The sequence below is a fragment of the Athene noctua genome, chromosome 10 (genome assembly GCF_965140245.1).
Source record: "Athene noctua chromosome 10, bAthNoc1.hap1.1, whole genome shotgun sequence".
Taxonomy (NCBI): Eukaryota; Metazoa; Chordata; class Aves; order Strigiformes; family Strigidae; genus Athene; species Athene noctua.
In genome coordinates this window covers 9,763,612-9,778,430 of record NC_134046.1, presented here as the reverse complement: position 1 = coordinate 9,778,430, position 14,819 = coordinate 9,763,612, and the positions used below count along the sequence as shown (strand labels likewise).

At 36.2% G+C, this 14,819-nt stretch overlaps 1 protein-coding gene across 2 annotated transcripts in view; it reads right to left on the bottom strand.

The window, feature by feature from the left end:
• Nucleotides 1-1,120: 1,120 nt before the first annotated feature.
• Nucleotides 1,121-14,819, bottom strand: part of PPP4R2 (protein phosphatase 4 regulatory subunit 2) — a 32,958-nt gene continuing 19,259 nt past the window's right edge. Inside the window, exons 3-9 of one of the 2 annotated variants that reach the window (XM_074914003.1) lie at nt 13,510-13,680; nt 7,881-7,974; nt 6,395-6,432; nt 5,851-5,925; nt 5,297-5,440; nt 4,451-4,719; nt 1,121-3,467 (exon numbers count right to left, since the gene is read on the bottom strand). In XM_074914003.1, the coding sequence (XP_074770104.1) occupies nt 3,154-3,467; nt 4,451-4,719; nt 5,297-5,440; nt 5,851-5,925; nt 6,395-6,432; nt 7,881-7,974; nt 13,510-13,680 (1,105 nt within the window). In that variant the 3' untranslated portion in view covers nt 1,121-3,153. The remainder of the gene's footprint in view (nt 3,468-4,450; nt 4,720-5,296; nt 5,441-5,850; nt 5,926-6,394; nt 6,433-7,880; nt 7,975-13,509; nt 13,681-14,819) is intronic. The other variant, XM_074914004.1, reaches the window with a different exon arrangement.

Below are 14,819 nucleotides of genomic sequence, written 5' to 3'. Positions count from 1 at the left end.
AGGATTTAAAGAAGAAATCCAAGTTTATCCTGGACCTGGTTAGCAATACAAAAAGCAGTCATAACCCTTGTTCCCAAGCTTGCCACAGGCTCAGAGCACTGTGGGCAAGGACTCAAACCCAGAGGTTGCGTACAGGGATATGGCTTTTGCTGTTGTGGGTGCTGGTTAGAGGACCAAAGGATGCCTGGCTTTCCTGCAGTCATCCCTGCCCTGGGGAGCCTGGCCACTGCTCCCCCAGAACATAAACTAACCCCCAATTCCAGCAACCTCTGTTCTGTTCACCAAACCAACTCAAACTTTTTGGAACTTCTGAGGACATATTAACTTCCACATACTAGTCTTTCTAACCTCAAATATACACTCTATGAGAAAACTGTTTCTATTGCAAGCACTAAAGCAGTCCCTGAGGTTTAAAAATCAAGGCTGACAGAGCATACTTTGGATACTTTAAGGAAATCACCTTTTCTGAGATAGCAATTTTTTTAAATATCAAGAGCAGAATTAAGGCAGACCCTTACCTTGCATTCTGGAAACTAAACTCCGTTACAGTTTTTCTTTATAATCTGGTCCCAGATAATAGGGTTTTTTAATAAGAAATACACTCATGAACTCTATATAAAGCACCTGCTGCCTAGTTTTCTGGGGTTTAACCAGAATTCACACAGAATTCTATCTGAATAGCTGTATACAGAAGCACACTTTGGGGTGTATGGAATTACAGAATTTAAAGCATCCAGATTTGAAAAATACAAGCTATGAAAATAGATTCAGTGTCACACCTCCTTGCACACAGAAGAGCAGGTGCCTGTGTCTGGAAGTGTGCAATGCCTCTGACAAAACAGCTGCTTAGAAATGCAGTTCATTTGTTTTGCTTTTAAATCCACATTTTTTTAAAAAAGGAGGAATCTTCTCTGACTTAGTAAAAGCAATCTTTAAATGTAGGCACATGTTTAGTATTAAGATGCTTACTGTGATGTTAAAGCACGATTTCAATTTTTATTAGCCGTTACAAAAAATAAAAAAAGCAGAGATTTAAATGGATCCATACCTCAAAGTTCTTCTGCCAGTCTTTGCAACAGTGGCACTAGTGCTGCCAAAACAAACATATCAAAAGGTCACAGGCGCTTAAAGAACAAGTTTATTGACAGTATCTTCACAAATAAACAGTCTAAAGAAAATTTCAGAAATCTCTAAACTTAAAAATTTTAAAATTTTGTTCTCATTGGCAAAATATTTAAAAAAAACCCAAAGTGTAAGATGTCACTATTTTTAAACGTTCCTAATTTAAACATTTTGGTTCAGTCTTTAGTTTTATAATACACATCCAACCCTTAAGCACAATGAAAATGAATCAAAGTACAATTTTCCTTGTTGTAAGGGGATCTTAATCAATCCAATTATTTTTTTTGGCAAGCATCTCCCTGAATTCTGTCTGCTTAGAACTTGATAGGTAATGTCAGCAAGAAATCACTTTATAAATATTCCAACTTAGCCAAATTATTCTGGTATTAAACAAAACCTAGATTTTCCCCCAAAACAATACAAAGCATACCATGTAGTACAGGAAACTATCAGCATGCATTTTAGAGGTCATTTTTGTACTTCAGGTATGTGAACTTAAAACTGAAGAGGGACAATTCTGATAAAAATGTACTCAGATATTTCATAACATTAATATTTATTGCTTTATATGAATACTGTATTGAAAGCCCAAGCATTCAGTTTACACACAGAAATTATACAATTATATACCGTTTCACAATGGCAGTGAGCACTCATTACAATCTACAAAAGTCTACTTTACAGAAATTTAAAAATTCTAAATATCAAAAAGGTACAGTTGAAGAAACAGGTATAAATTTGGCAGCCAGTAATTGTGACTGGGAGGTTGCAGCTTGCATGTCTTTAAATATGGGAACTGGAAAATATCGAGAGTTTAAAGCAGTAGTTTGTGCTTTGAGCTGGTTTGAAAAAAATGTAACACTGGCTGTCAAAGTAGCATGTTCAAAAATATTTAGTTCACTTCCAAAATGTTATACAAATCATGGCGATTTCTATGCACCCCTAAACCCTTTAGTCATTTAGCTCAGGTCCATAACTACGGTCATATATTAATTCTTCCAATACAGTGGTGTGATCATACCGATGCTGTCTGCATACCTTAGAATAATTTTGAGACTTCTCTACAATATTCACAATGCTCCAAGAAGCACTCAAAAAGGCAAGTACCTGTTCTTTTCTTCCAAGATATTTTCTTAGCATATTTTCAAACATTTCTTCTACAAAAGTTTAAGCTAATGTTTTGATTACAACGTTTTCAACATAAAGCACATTTTCTCATAAATTAATTAATGAAATCCTTTCACTCAGGCACCTCAGAAGTATACAAAAATGTTGTAATCTGAACAGTTCTCTTGGAATGTGTTTACTCTGGTGTTTTCAACAATGTTAGTATTTCCAGGGTTTCATATGGGCCAGATTTCATTTGTTTTGTTTTCCAGAGGCAAAACAATGTGCCTTGAGAGGTGAACTCAGTCTTTTCCTATAGAAAAAGTATTTGCTGTATTTATCTTTTACAGAAACAGAAAAATATACCATTTCCCCCTTAGAACAGTGAGGGTACACAAACGTGTGCATGCGTGCATATGTGTGTGAAATGCAACACATTTTAAACACACAACATAAGGTTTCATAGTATGTATTCAAATAAAAATCTGGAAACCAGCATGAAACCCCATATTTCACATGTCAAATGTTGAAACTGTAACCAAAATATGAAGTAACTGCTATAGCTGTCAGAAAAAGACAAGACAAAAAGCTTTCTTGCTTACATACAACTAGGTGTGGTAATCTCCAAAAAAGTTGTCAAAATTATAATTACCTTCCAGTTTAAAAACTTTTATTCTAAATAAAAAAAACTATACACAAACCACTGATTTGACCAAACGAAAGTTCAGCGGTAAGCAGGACCTGAAGGAGCTGGTATTCACAGTTCTTATCATGTACAACTCTTTCAAGGTTCAATCCATGGAGAAGTTTATTTTACAACCTGCTTCTTTTTGTAAAACTAAAGGTCCACTTTATTACATAAAATTATTTATACAGTGTAAAACCGGAGCCTTATGGAAAATACTGCATCTAAGTGTATTTAAATTAGTCTTGCTCCATAGGTTCATCTGCAGCTTCTGTGGCTTCATCACTGTTTTCCATAGGGGTCTCTGATGAAATTTCTGGAGTTTCACTAGCGTAGGCCCCTAATTCTTCAGTTTCACTGCAGTCAGCTCCACTACTGGCAGATCCACTAATTTCACTGTCATCCGAGTGTAAATCCTTCTCTGCTTGAGACTGATCAGACTCCTCCATTTGATTGTTCTCCTCAGAGGTCTCTTCATTCACAGTTGAGGATTCAGTGTCTTTTTCTTGATCTTTTCTGTCTGGACCAGCATTTCTGGGAGACATGAAGGACTCTAGAAAACAGGAAAAGTACAGTATTACTAAGGCATTTTTAAACATATCTTGATCTTGCTAACTTTCCATTCGCAGCTATGCTGAGCAATACTTGTACAGCACAGCCAAGGACAGGAAAAACTGACAAACCCCAAGTTTATTAGAAGATGTAAAGTATCAGCCAACTTCATCAGGATAGCTCGACTATCCCAATACGCCACAAAATAAAGTCCAATTTTTTTTTTTTTTAATTAAATAGGTAGCTGCAGTTAATTAAGCTTCAGTGGATAAAGGCACAGGCTAACAAGTAGCTTTTTCTTGCTTCCCCACATTCCTTCACTTGTCATCAGAAGCAGTCTTTTGGAAACGTTGAAAACAGTAATGTTTCAAGTGTACATCCATTATGATCTAGAGGAACATTTTACAAATAAATGAGCCACAAAATCAAATATTTACAGGAAACTTTGGAGAATATGTAAAAAATAGACCAGTCTCTTAATTGCAGCGCTCTCTTTTTAATGAGGTACAGGGCCTGCCTTATAGTAAGGTAATTTTCAGTGTTCTCAATAGGATCTGGAGAGATGGTTACTCAGCCTTCTCAGTGAAAGAATGTAACTTTATATCCACAATTTATTAATAATTAAGACAGTCAAATGTAGATATGACCCATCCCCCTTCCAGAGAAGAGATGAGAACATCTGATGATATCCTAAAGCATGGATTCTCAAATTCTTGGTGCATCATTAGCACCCTCATGTAATTTACTGCCTACAGAGATGTTAAGTACCATTTTATAAGTTTTTAAGTAGAGATGTAGGATACAGAAAAAAAAAAAAAAGAAATAACAGAATTGCTAAATTATGCAAAATTGAAGTATGAACAAGCAGTTCATCTTTATGCAAAACTGGAGACATGCAGCAATCCCAACAACATTGACCTCCAGCAAGGGAAATCCCAACTCCTTGGAAAACGCACAGAGAAAAGACAATAAAATCTGAAATACCTTCCTCCTCTTCCTCTGTACAGTGCTGTCTGGCACAAGCAGCATCTTTTTCTTTATCCTGAGATGTAGAGGATGATTCTGTCTCTTCCCCCATGCCTAAAGAAACTTCGCTGGAGGCAGTTTGGTTAGGTGCATCTCTGGCTTCCCCTTCCTTGTCAAATTTAAGTCTTTTTACCTCATGTCCTTCTGCTTCTACAGGATCATCTTCAGAATGCTTATTTTTTACAGGGCTGCTCTGAGCACCTTCTGATTCAGATGCTGGTGATTCACTATAAACAACAAAAGCAGTTGCGGGTTTTATTTAAGAATAACATTCTGTATCTTGTCATACTTAAAAAGTAGCAGCTACTACAAGTTAAACACTTGAGCGAGAGCAGTAGAACTCACTTCACTTAATACATAACAAAACCTCAAAGCCATCACTCTTCCTTCACCGGACTGTCGATGAAAATGCAGTGGTCAGGCTATTCTGGTGGATCCAAATTACAGACAGCTCCTACTGTTAGAATTAGTGGCAAACGTTTATGAAATATCCTATCTGGTTATAGTTTAACATCCTGACACAAATACGGTAATTGTGGATTTCTGAATTCTATTATTTACTCTTCATTTTTACTATATATCCCATATGTTTAGGACATGTGTTACTGCAACTGGGGAAACCCGAACTGTTATCTAGACAGCCCAAACAGTAGTAAGTACACATCAAAATCTGACACACATATTCATATGTTAAGACTTAATTACACATACCTTAGATGGCCATACTCTTTTAAAATATTTTTAAAATATAAGTGAAAAAATCTGAGAACATTAAAAACACAAAATACATTACTCTGCACAAACCTGTGTTTTTTATCTTCCGTTTGCTGCAAGCTTGATTCTTTATGTTCCGTGCTGTCTGGCAAACCGTTTGTTGTCATAGGAGTTGACAAAGAAACCTTCGGTCGATTTACTGGTCTGGGAGTTCCAGGACCGTTTACATTAGATCTTTAAAAATAATAAAAAATTAACCCACCCTTTTAGTAAAGAAATTTGTTCCTAATAGGCAGAAAGCAGCTATAACCTTGTTTTAAAAGGCCACCAAAATGAAACAAAGCAGACCAGGTACTTTGCTATTTTATGTGGAATAAAAAATTTCTTGCCTACAGCATGCAAACTATGATATAAACTTTAAATAACAACAAAAAAAATTCTGAACAATAAGGTTACAAAAAGATCACAACAGAGTATATAGTGTGTATTTTTGTGCCTTCTCTACCCTTCTTCCCCCAGTATTCCATGTCACACCCCATTTCTGAGGCTACTTCTTTGAAATCAGAATAAAGGATCTGTACCAGCTATTTCCAGAATTACCTTGATTTTACTCAGAAAAAGTTAAATCCCAAAACAAAACTTACCTGTCAGAGTAACCTGGTGAATTTCCTGGGAACATAACACCATTCATCCGATTTAAACTATTGGAATTATTTTTCCTAACAAAAAAAAAAAGTTATGAATAAAGGAACTTCAAATTACTTTAAGATTGTTTGCACAGAATTTCCCTCCCCAACTTCAACAGTCCCCCACTGCCAGTTCTTAAGGGGTTCTCTCTCTATACATTATTCTAGGGAAACAGGTTAGAATATGAATTTACAGCACAACTGTAAATTGGGGTATCCATTTTTTCCACCACCAGCTATGGTATAAAGTAAGAGCTTAGTGTTGGGGGATAATACTGAACTGTACCATCTATCCAATTCCAAAGCTGTTCATTTCCAAATTACTACATGTAACACTTGCAGACCTCCATCACTACTGTTGACTCAACTATTGATAATGAAAAATGAACTCTGCACGTCTGTCTTTTCAATACAACTACTACCAAAAAGAGAAATATATTAGACACACATTCTCCCCTCTACTAACATAAACTGAAAGTTCCAAGAAAAAGATTATACTTACTCTGAAGATGGATATACACAGCTGACAACCATGACATTCTGTAAGACACGAACAACACGTTAAGAGGGCATAAACAGAAGCTTCAGCTCTTGACAACACCCCAAGTCTTAAAGGCCTACAGGATTTTGGTCATATCTGTTAAAGTATCTCTACAGATAATTGGGTTGAAAGCTAACAACAGATGACAGCTACATAAAAAGTCTCTCTACTCCCTCTTCACAAGGTCAGGCCACAATTACACTACAAGTCAGTATTTTCACAAGCAGGTTACTGTCACAATGGGACCAGCACATTAAGCCTCAGGCCCAAGTGTCTGTAATTTTTAACCGAAGTAACTCTGGAAAGCAAAGTATTCCAAAATGTTGAAAACTTCTGAATTGCTGGAGAAATGCTCTATTTGTACGCGAGTCCTGCATTCAGAAGGGTTCAAGCACTATTAGTTTTTTTGGCACAGCAATATTTCAAATGTCAAATTCTTTTGGCCCTGCATAAACAAAGGGCAGAAATAATTATTAATTCAGTATGTTTTGCTTAGCCACCTCTCCCTCCTGAATGGCACTGCAAACTAAATAAATTTTAACATCTAGAAAACTAGCTTAACAATTAAGTAAGTTTCTCCAGATCAATACTTGGCCCAGTTATTCAAGGGGGTTTTATCACAGGGCCACCTACATTAACCCAGATGAACTTCAATGAGGGTTCTCCATAAAACCTGAGGTGTGTTTTCACAGATATCCTTGTTGGTTAGGACACTGCTTTGTGAAATCCCTGTCTCATCATTTATTCCTGATCATCTCCTTCCCATTTTAACTTGCAAGAAAACACCTGAGTGCATCCACTGTAACTGTGGAAACCACTCCATTTACAAGTTAACCTTTCTTCAACCAAATAGTCTAAGGAGTAACCTCAAGCCACTTTGCCATCAAGAAAATCCTATATGGAACCACATCCTGAAAGTCCGTTACCTACTCCTCAAAGGTCTCACATCCTGACATAAGCTATAAAATACCATTAAATGACAACTGTACGCTTTTACGAAGGCACAGTCCTCTACACAAAAAGATTTAAATACTGGAACAAAAGACACTAAGGGGATGAAGCCTCCCTTCTCCTTCACCTAGTGAATCTAATCTCAACCCAAATGTGAAAGGAAATGCCTGATCAAAAAAGATTCAAATTATCTCAGCTGATTATTTGATTATTTCTAGCTAGGACTCAATATACAAAGTTACATTACACAAATAGCAGTTTGAGTACTGCACAGTGATCAGGAAACAGAACAGTTACAGCCCTAAGATTTACTGTTATGTCTTATTTTAAACCTCCTTGTTTCATACCTTTTAACATCAAAAAACTCATACACTTAGAGTAGCTATTAGCTATACTATGGCTATGAGCCATAATGAAACCTTTGGGAGCAATTCAGAAGTTATTTAAGTGGTAGTTGTGACTGTTCAGCTGTGTTCTCTCTCAGAAAAATACGTACCTTTTCCACACCTCTTAGAAATTTGTCAGTTCCTGTGTAATTCCTCCTAGGATCTGTCAGCAACTCACAGAGTCGCTGAATAGTGAAGGGGATGCTGCAATAAAATAAGATTTATAACAATTTAATTTTATTTTAATGAATATGACTGTTAGGAAGCAACAATGTTATTGCTTTCTCCCCCTCACTGAGAAGGCAGAAGGAAAACAGTACTGAAATTCGTTATTTTTAGCAATACAGGGAAAAATAAGGCCTTGAATAACTACCTCTTACACATACACCGAGGTTACAAAACACTGCCTTTTGTGCTCACCACCACAACTCGAGCAATTCATTAAAACAATGAAAAGGAAATCAGATCAACAGTAGAATAGTTTAGGACTGTATTTATTTTTCAAATACATAGAACAGAAAGGGTAAGCAGTTCAAAACAAATTTGAGTCATACACACTAGAGCTAAAAAATTCTCAGCTTGGCAGTTTATTTCATGTTTTACAAAATACATTTACGGAAAAAGCATTAAATCTTAGAATGAGTAGAACCATTCTACTTAATCTATTACAAATACTCTATTTTGCCACCACTAGACAGTATATTTATCAAGGAACAGCTCAGTAAAAATAAACTCAAGAGTAATAAATATATAAATCCATACGCATCACATCCACACATTGTTTTCTGACAATTCTGCACTCAATTGCATCCCTACTTCAGCGAGAACCTGACCTTTCACACAAGCAATACTTCACATATTTACCAGTTAATCTGAGATGTCATGTGCTTTCCCTGCAAATTCAGTGTCACTTAGACTTCCATGACTTTTAACAAAATAGTAATTTAAAAGTTATTTCAATAAAATAAATAATCATGCATTTTTACAGTCTAATATTTGAAGTTGAAGCCATAAACTTTTCAAAAATTCATCTTAAAAGAGTATTTAATACAATATTTAAGAACCATTTCTTGGGAATATGACTAATACACCAAATCCAGAGCAATATCAAAACAGACATACGTGTGTGTATATATCCTTATACTGTAAATTTTTGTAAAAGTTCAATTTTTATTATTTTCTGAGGAACTCAGTACACAGTATCTTAAGCCTTTTTCATTAGCTAATTCAGTATGTATCTCAAGCTTAGTTTATAAGCTAAAAATCCACATCTTAAAGATGCACAGATCTACTGCTACTCAGTGCAAACAAGTCAGCATGGCTATGATTAACCATACTACACGACACTTCAACCAAAACCAATCAGTAATCAGAAAGAGAGTGACCAAGTATCAACAATTATGTTTTTCAGAGCTGTCTCTATATTAGGTTACTGAGGAAGTCATAATCCTCAACTGGGAAACAGTAAGGAGGTAGGATACAGTGCAACCACCCTTAGCCCTAGTTCCAACACAGCTATCTGAAAAACCACAGAAGGTATATTGCACTTTTACTCTTCTAGGTAACACCTTCCCTTGTTACTCACCCCAAATTACACTATACTAATTTACCTTTACTTGACTTCTAAGAACAGAAGTTAATCTCCATCAAGCAGCTGTGGAGAGTTAGAATACCATTGATGAAGCATTCAATACATTAAACACTTGCAAAAAGTAATGCTGTTAAGACAGTATTTCTAAAACATTTGTTTTGATATGTTATCACTTAAAAGCAAGTAAAATAGCAGAAACTGAGTGTTTTGGCACACAGGCAAAATACCTTTAACCTCCCTCTTTTGACCCAGATGTATATCCTCCCCTGTCCCCAGAATCTGCCAGGTACAAACCAGATCAAACCAAGAATAAGCATTCCTTTGATTTCAGCTTATTACATGAAAGCTCTTAAACTTGACAATGGTTCTGTCATTAATCTTCCTAAAGCTTTCTTAGTATCAATCATATAGTGCTGCTGTTCAGAAACTTCTGGTCAAAAAGTAATCTTTCTGACATGCAAAATCTTTATGATGTTCAGCTTCTGCTTAGTGCCCTCTTTTAACAAAACTCCCAACTCTACCTTAGTCACAAAGAATTTACTTGATCAGTTAACTTTTCCACATAGGTACACTGCTAATTGTATCTGTTGTTTCTCATTGCTGGCCATTTTGGCTTTGGGTTGAAAAGTCCATAATTAAAGAGACTTTGTAATTTTTTAACAGACTAGACCAGGAGTGGCCACAGACCAAGACTTAATTCATGATTTAGAGCACTAGACTGCATCAAATATTTATTTCAATTTTCTCATGAAGAGTCTTCAAATTTGAAGAGATGAGGAAATAAGTTAATCAATGCGCACACTCCTACTATAATATCTTTATTGCAATGGTTCCATATGAATTTAAAATAACAGCATCAAATGACCCATTTTATGTTATTTTAATGTGCTAATTCCAAATTTGATGCCAATTTCTACATAAAAAATCAATGAGGAGTTTTTGTAATTCATCTCACCTCCCCCCTTGCTTGTCTGTGTTCAGTCACCATATATTTTTGTTTACAGGTCCAGGGCCACCACTTGGAGGAACAGACTTCAGCTCCATTGTGGCCCTAAAGAGGGCTGTTGGGTTAAGAAAATGTCTTTAAGAGAAAAACTGCCTAGTTGCAGTGGGTCCCATCAGGGAAGGCATGGAGAGGGGGCTTGAGTATGAAAAGCATTGAGGGGAGGGGGCTGTGGGAAAAGGAGGTGCAGTGCTTGCTGCAGGCCAAACCAAATGTTTCTGGGCTGGACGTTCCCCACACCTGCTTTAAGCCTTCACAGACCCCCTGTGACAACACCGCAGCCCCCCAGGGGTCCACAGACCACAGATTGAGAACCACTTGACTAGACTGTCCGTTCAAAATCAATTTATTTCACAGAAACAAAACCACAAGGAATTTTAAATTCTTTTTCATCAGCCAAATCTGTAAGACATCCTGGAGAATCACTGCCTGGCTAATTTCTATTTAACTGTACCTAACTGGACACCTGCAGTACCAAGACGCGAAGTATTCTGTGGAATCAATAAGGTTCTGGCTACTCAGGGAATAAAGCATACTCAATAAAGCGTGCAGCCTGCAACTAACTATAGAAGTAAAAGTTGCCTTCCTATTTCACTCTCAGCTATAAAAGGCTTAAACAAAAGCCAGAACCAGTTAATTTCCCTCAAAAATCTTCCACAGTAAACTGAACTTCGCTTACTGAGCAGCAGATGGCACCAAGTGTCACACTAAAACCTTTGCATGTAATTTGTTCAACATTTGTGTTTTTAGTTGGCAAAACCCGAAGTTAACTTCATCTCATGAGTTCTTTTCAGTACAACTGTTAAAACAGTTTAACAACGTGATTTTAAAATAGAAGTAATTGAAATCTGTGTAAATCTATAAATGAACACCAATATGAGCAGTGTGAGAATTGATCTTAAGCACTTAGAAATTTAATTAGTTCAGTACATGAACTGCACAAATAGTCCTAATCTGCCTACTTGAGGTAGCCACTTAAAATTCTAGACAAACACACTCAAAACTGCACTTCCTAGCACTATAGTTCAGAATGAATTACCAACCAAAAATTCATTGTATGGACAGAATTTGAGATCTGGGAAAGTTACTTATCACAGCTATTTTAAATTGTAGCAAAAAAATACACATAGATGAAAGTTTGGATTACGATTATGTCAATTTATTAATGCCGATGTCTACTTTATTTATGCTGTGAAGCCTCCTCTGTCAAAGATCCCCTGTAACTTACCTTGAAACTTTCTGCTTCACTAGCAAAGGATAAAGAAAATGGCAAGACTTTTAAGAAGTTCCTACTCCAAAGCCATTCTAAAGTATAGCATGAGAGTCTCTGCAAGCATGTTGCACAGTGTCAATTAAGATACAGGAAGGATAAAACAGCAGGTTTGTGCTTTATTTACACTTCATCTAGAAAGAGCCCAAAACAAAACACCATTGTTAATTCGTTAGTTTGACTTTTAAAAAGCTTTAAAAAATTAGTTAGTTTTAATGAACTCTTTCCCTCGTTCTTTTAAACAAACACTAATAAAAACATCCTAATAAGTCAGTCACATCAAGTAGCTTTCTTGTCCACAATGGTACCCTGAAATGGCATCCACAACTCTAAATAAAGCTGAATATATCCAGTTGCACAAACCAAAACCTGCTGCTGTTGCTTTCTGGACACGTCTCTACATGACTCAGTAAATTCTACAACTCCTGCAGTGAGGATATGATTGTGAAAGCTAAATTAACAGTTCTACAATCCTAGATTCTGACACATCCTAATGTATTATTTTCTTTAAGGTAACTAACGTATGCCGTTTGCTTCCTCAAAGACTGGATGGTTCACTTCAAAATATGAGGAAGTTGAGCACCCTTAAGTGTTCCAGCAATAGATCAAAATAGCACAGCCACAGAGTAAGCTTCAGACTTGGTCACCCAGAGGTTTGTTTAGTACACTTTGGAACAACAGACCATAACAGCAGCCCATTCATTAGCTGTCTCCATGCGAGAACATGACAAATTTTGTGGGCAGTGAGGCATAAACAAAAAGCTGGGGGGAGGTGGGAGAGAGGCAGACTCAGGCATAAAGGGTAAGCTTGTTTTTAAAGTCCTTCAGTGGACTGGTATAAATATTGGGTATCTGAGAACAAGCTGTATTTCACATTCTTAGAAATATCTTACACAAGAGCAATTTGGGAGGGGAAGAGGAGATCTGATTTATAAGAGACACTTAAACTGCAAATAAATTCATTAGTATGGAACAGTGACAGTAAAAATTATTAACCTAGCATCAAAATATGGTACTACGGACATGTTAGTAGCACCTCCATTACTAAAATGTCAGGGTAACAGGGAGGCAAGCTTTATAGTATGCCCATTCACTGACAAGCTGAGAAAAATGCTGAAAAAGTCTCTTAAGCAAGCATTAAGACCCACAAGCAGGATGACTCAGCTTATGGTAAATATGTAATCCAGTTTAGAAACAATACTATATAAGATACTAAAAAAGACAACCAAATAAAGGACAAAAAAGAAAAAATCAGAAGCTTTATTTTGAAGGAAAGAAAACTTCCATAATTGTGAAGCCAGCAAGGGGTACACTTTGATCTAAGACACTGTCAGCAATAGATCAAATACCCCCAGTCTCTCAATTAGTAAGTATCACTCAATCTATAAATTTGAATCTGGCACAATTTAACAGTGCAAAACCAGGTACACCTTCCTCCTGGTTACACCATGTTTGTTCCAGCATTACTTCTTTAAAAGCTACTACACTGCCACAAAGTAATTAAGAACTGAACACCACAAGACTTCTCTCAGTTAGGTATTCCAAAAAGATAAATAAAGAAATCTGACTTTACTATTTATTTTACCTGTTAAATGTACATAGTAATACCACGCTTCATGGAAATGTTATTACTTAAAAACTAACTACATATTGAAAAAACTGAAGTGACTGACATCACAGGATGTCGTAACTTTCATTCAAAGACAGAGTAAAAGTGAAAGTTCTGAAACAATAATATATTTCCTTAGTATATATTTGCTTCTGCTCATCTATTTGAGAAAGCAAAATGAACACTCACAGACTATACAAGCTACTAAATTAAAAATTAGAAAGATATTTTAGTTATCCTGATTTTAGAAGACAAGTAATACATACCCATTAAATCCAGTGACAATTTTCAGGATTCTTTCTTTCATCTCTTCGAAGGGAATATACTCCACATTTGGATTGGGGGGCCCTCTTGGTTCAGGAGCTGAAGTTCTGAAATCATCCATTACTTTCTCCAGTTTGAAAATAAAATAGCCTTTAAACTGAGACCATTGAACCCTGCATAAAACACAAGAATTAAGACACATGTAAGTCAGCCCTAAAAGCATGGAAAACCAGCAAAACTTTATGTTAGCAAAACAACATTCATGCTGGTATGCCAATCCTAAATTAAATGAGGCAAGTAATGCAGCATTATTTTTCTTCCTGAATTCAAAGCATGGTAACACTATTTAAATAATTACAGTAGAACAATATTACACAAGTCAATTGCCATTAAGAACAGGGTAGGCGATTTCCTTAAAGTACTAATATCCACTTACAAATCAAACATAAATGTGAAATATGCATGCATTCGATACAATTTGCCAGTGAGCCTACATGCCAGCTAGAAGTTTTAACTGAGCTCACAAGAGGGAAAAACAAAAAACAAAAAACAAAAAACAAACAAACAAAAAAAAAAAGTGTTTCTAGTCTGGAAACCACACAGCAATTGTACACAGCATTATCTGCTTCCATTACAAAACCTTACTGAAAGGCCTTTTGTAACTAACTGCTCAGTACCCATGCACCTTAAAAGCATTTAACAGAACTTTTTCTCAGAAAGGCAAATATGTTTTGTACCACAGTTAGCACTTGCTGAGGAAAATTTGAGCAAAACAATTTTGACTCCTGAAAAACATTCCCACAACAGTAACTAATCTAGTAATTTCCAAATTACCTTCTGCCTTACAACTTAAAAGTTTTAGCATTTACATACGTCTATATATTGACATTTTCAAGAAAACAGATCTCTCGCACTGCACACAACGGACAAGGTGGGAAACTGCTGAGAAAGCCCTTCTACACCAGTTGCCCCACACAACAGTCACAGAAGTCATTCCAGGCCTCCTCTTGCTAGTGCATTTCTCAGCAGCATAGGGACCAACTTCAAAGCAACTGTTTTAGTTCAGTTACTATCAATTTTACTATCAATTTTATTCTGCTCACGCTGATGCAGCAGCTTTCACAGCTACAGCATGGAGATGCTAGTGGAGATAGAGAAGAAGCAGGGAGAATAACAAACCAACAATAAACAAAGAGAGAAAATTACCTTTGACATTTATCTATAACATATGCAATCTGGAATGAACAGGCTCAAATCAAACAAGCATAAAATCTGAACCCCTGGACAGCCCTTCAGCTCCTGCTGAAATACT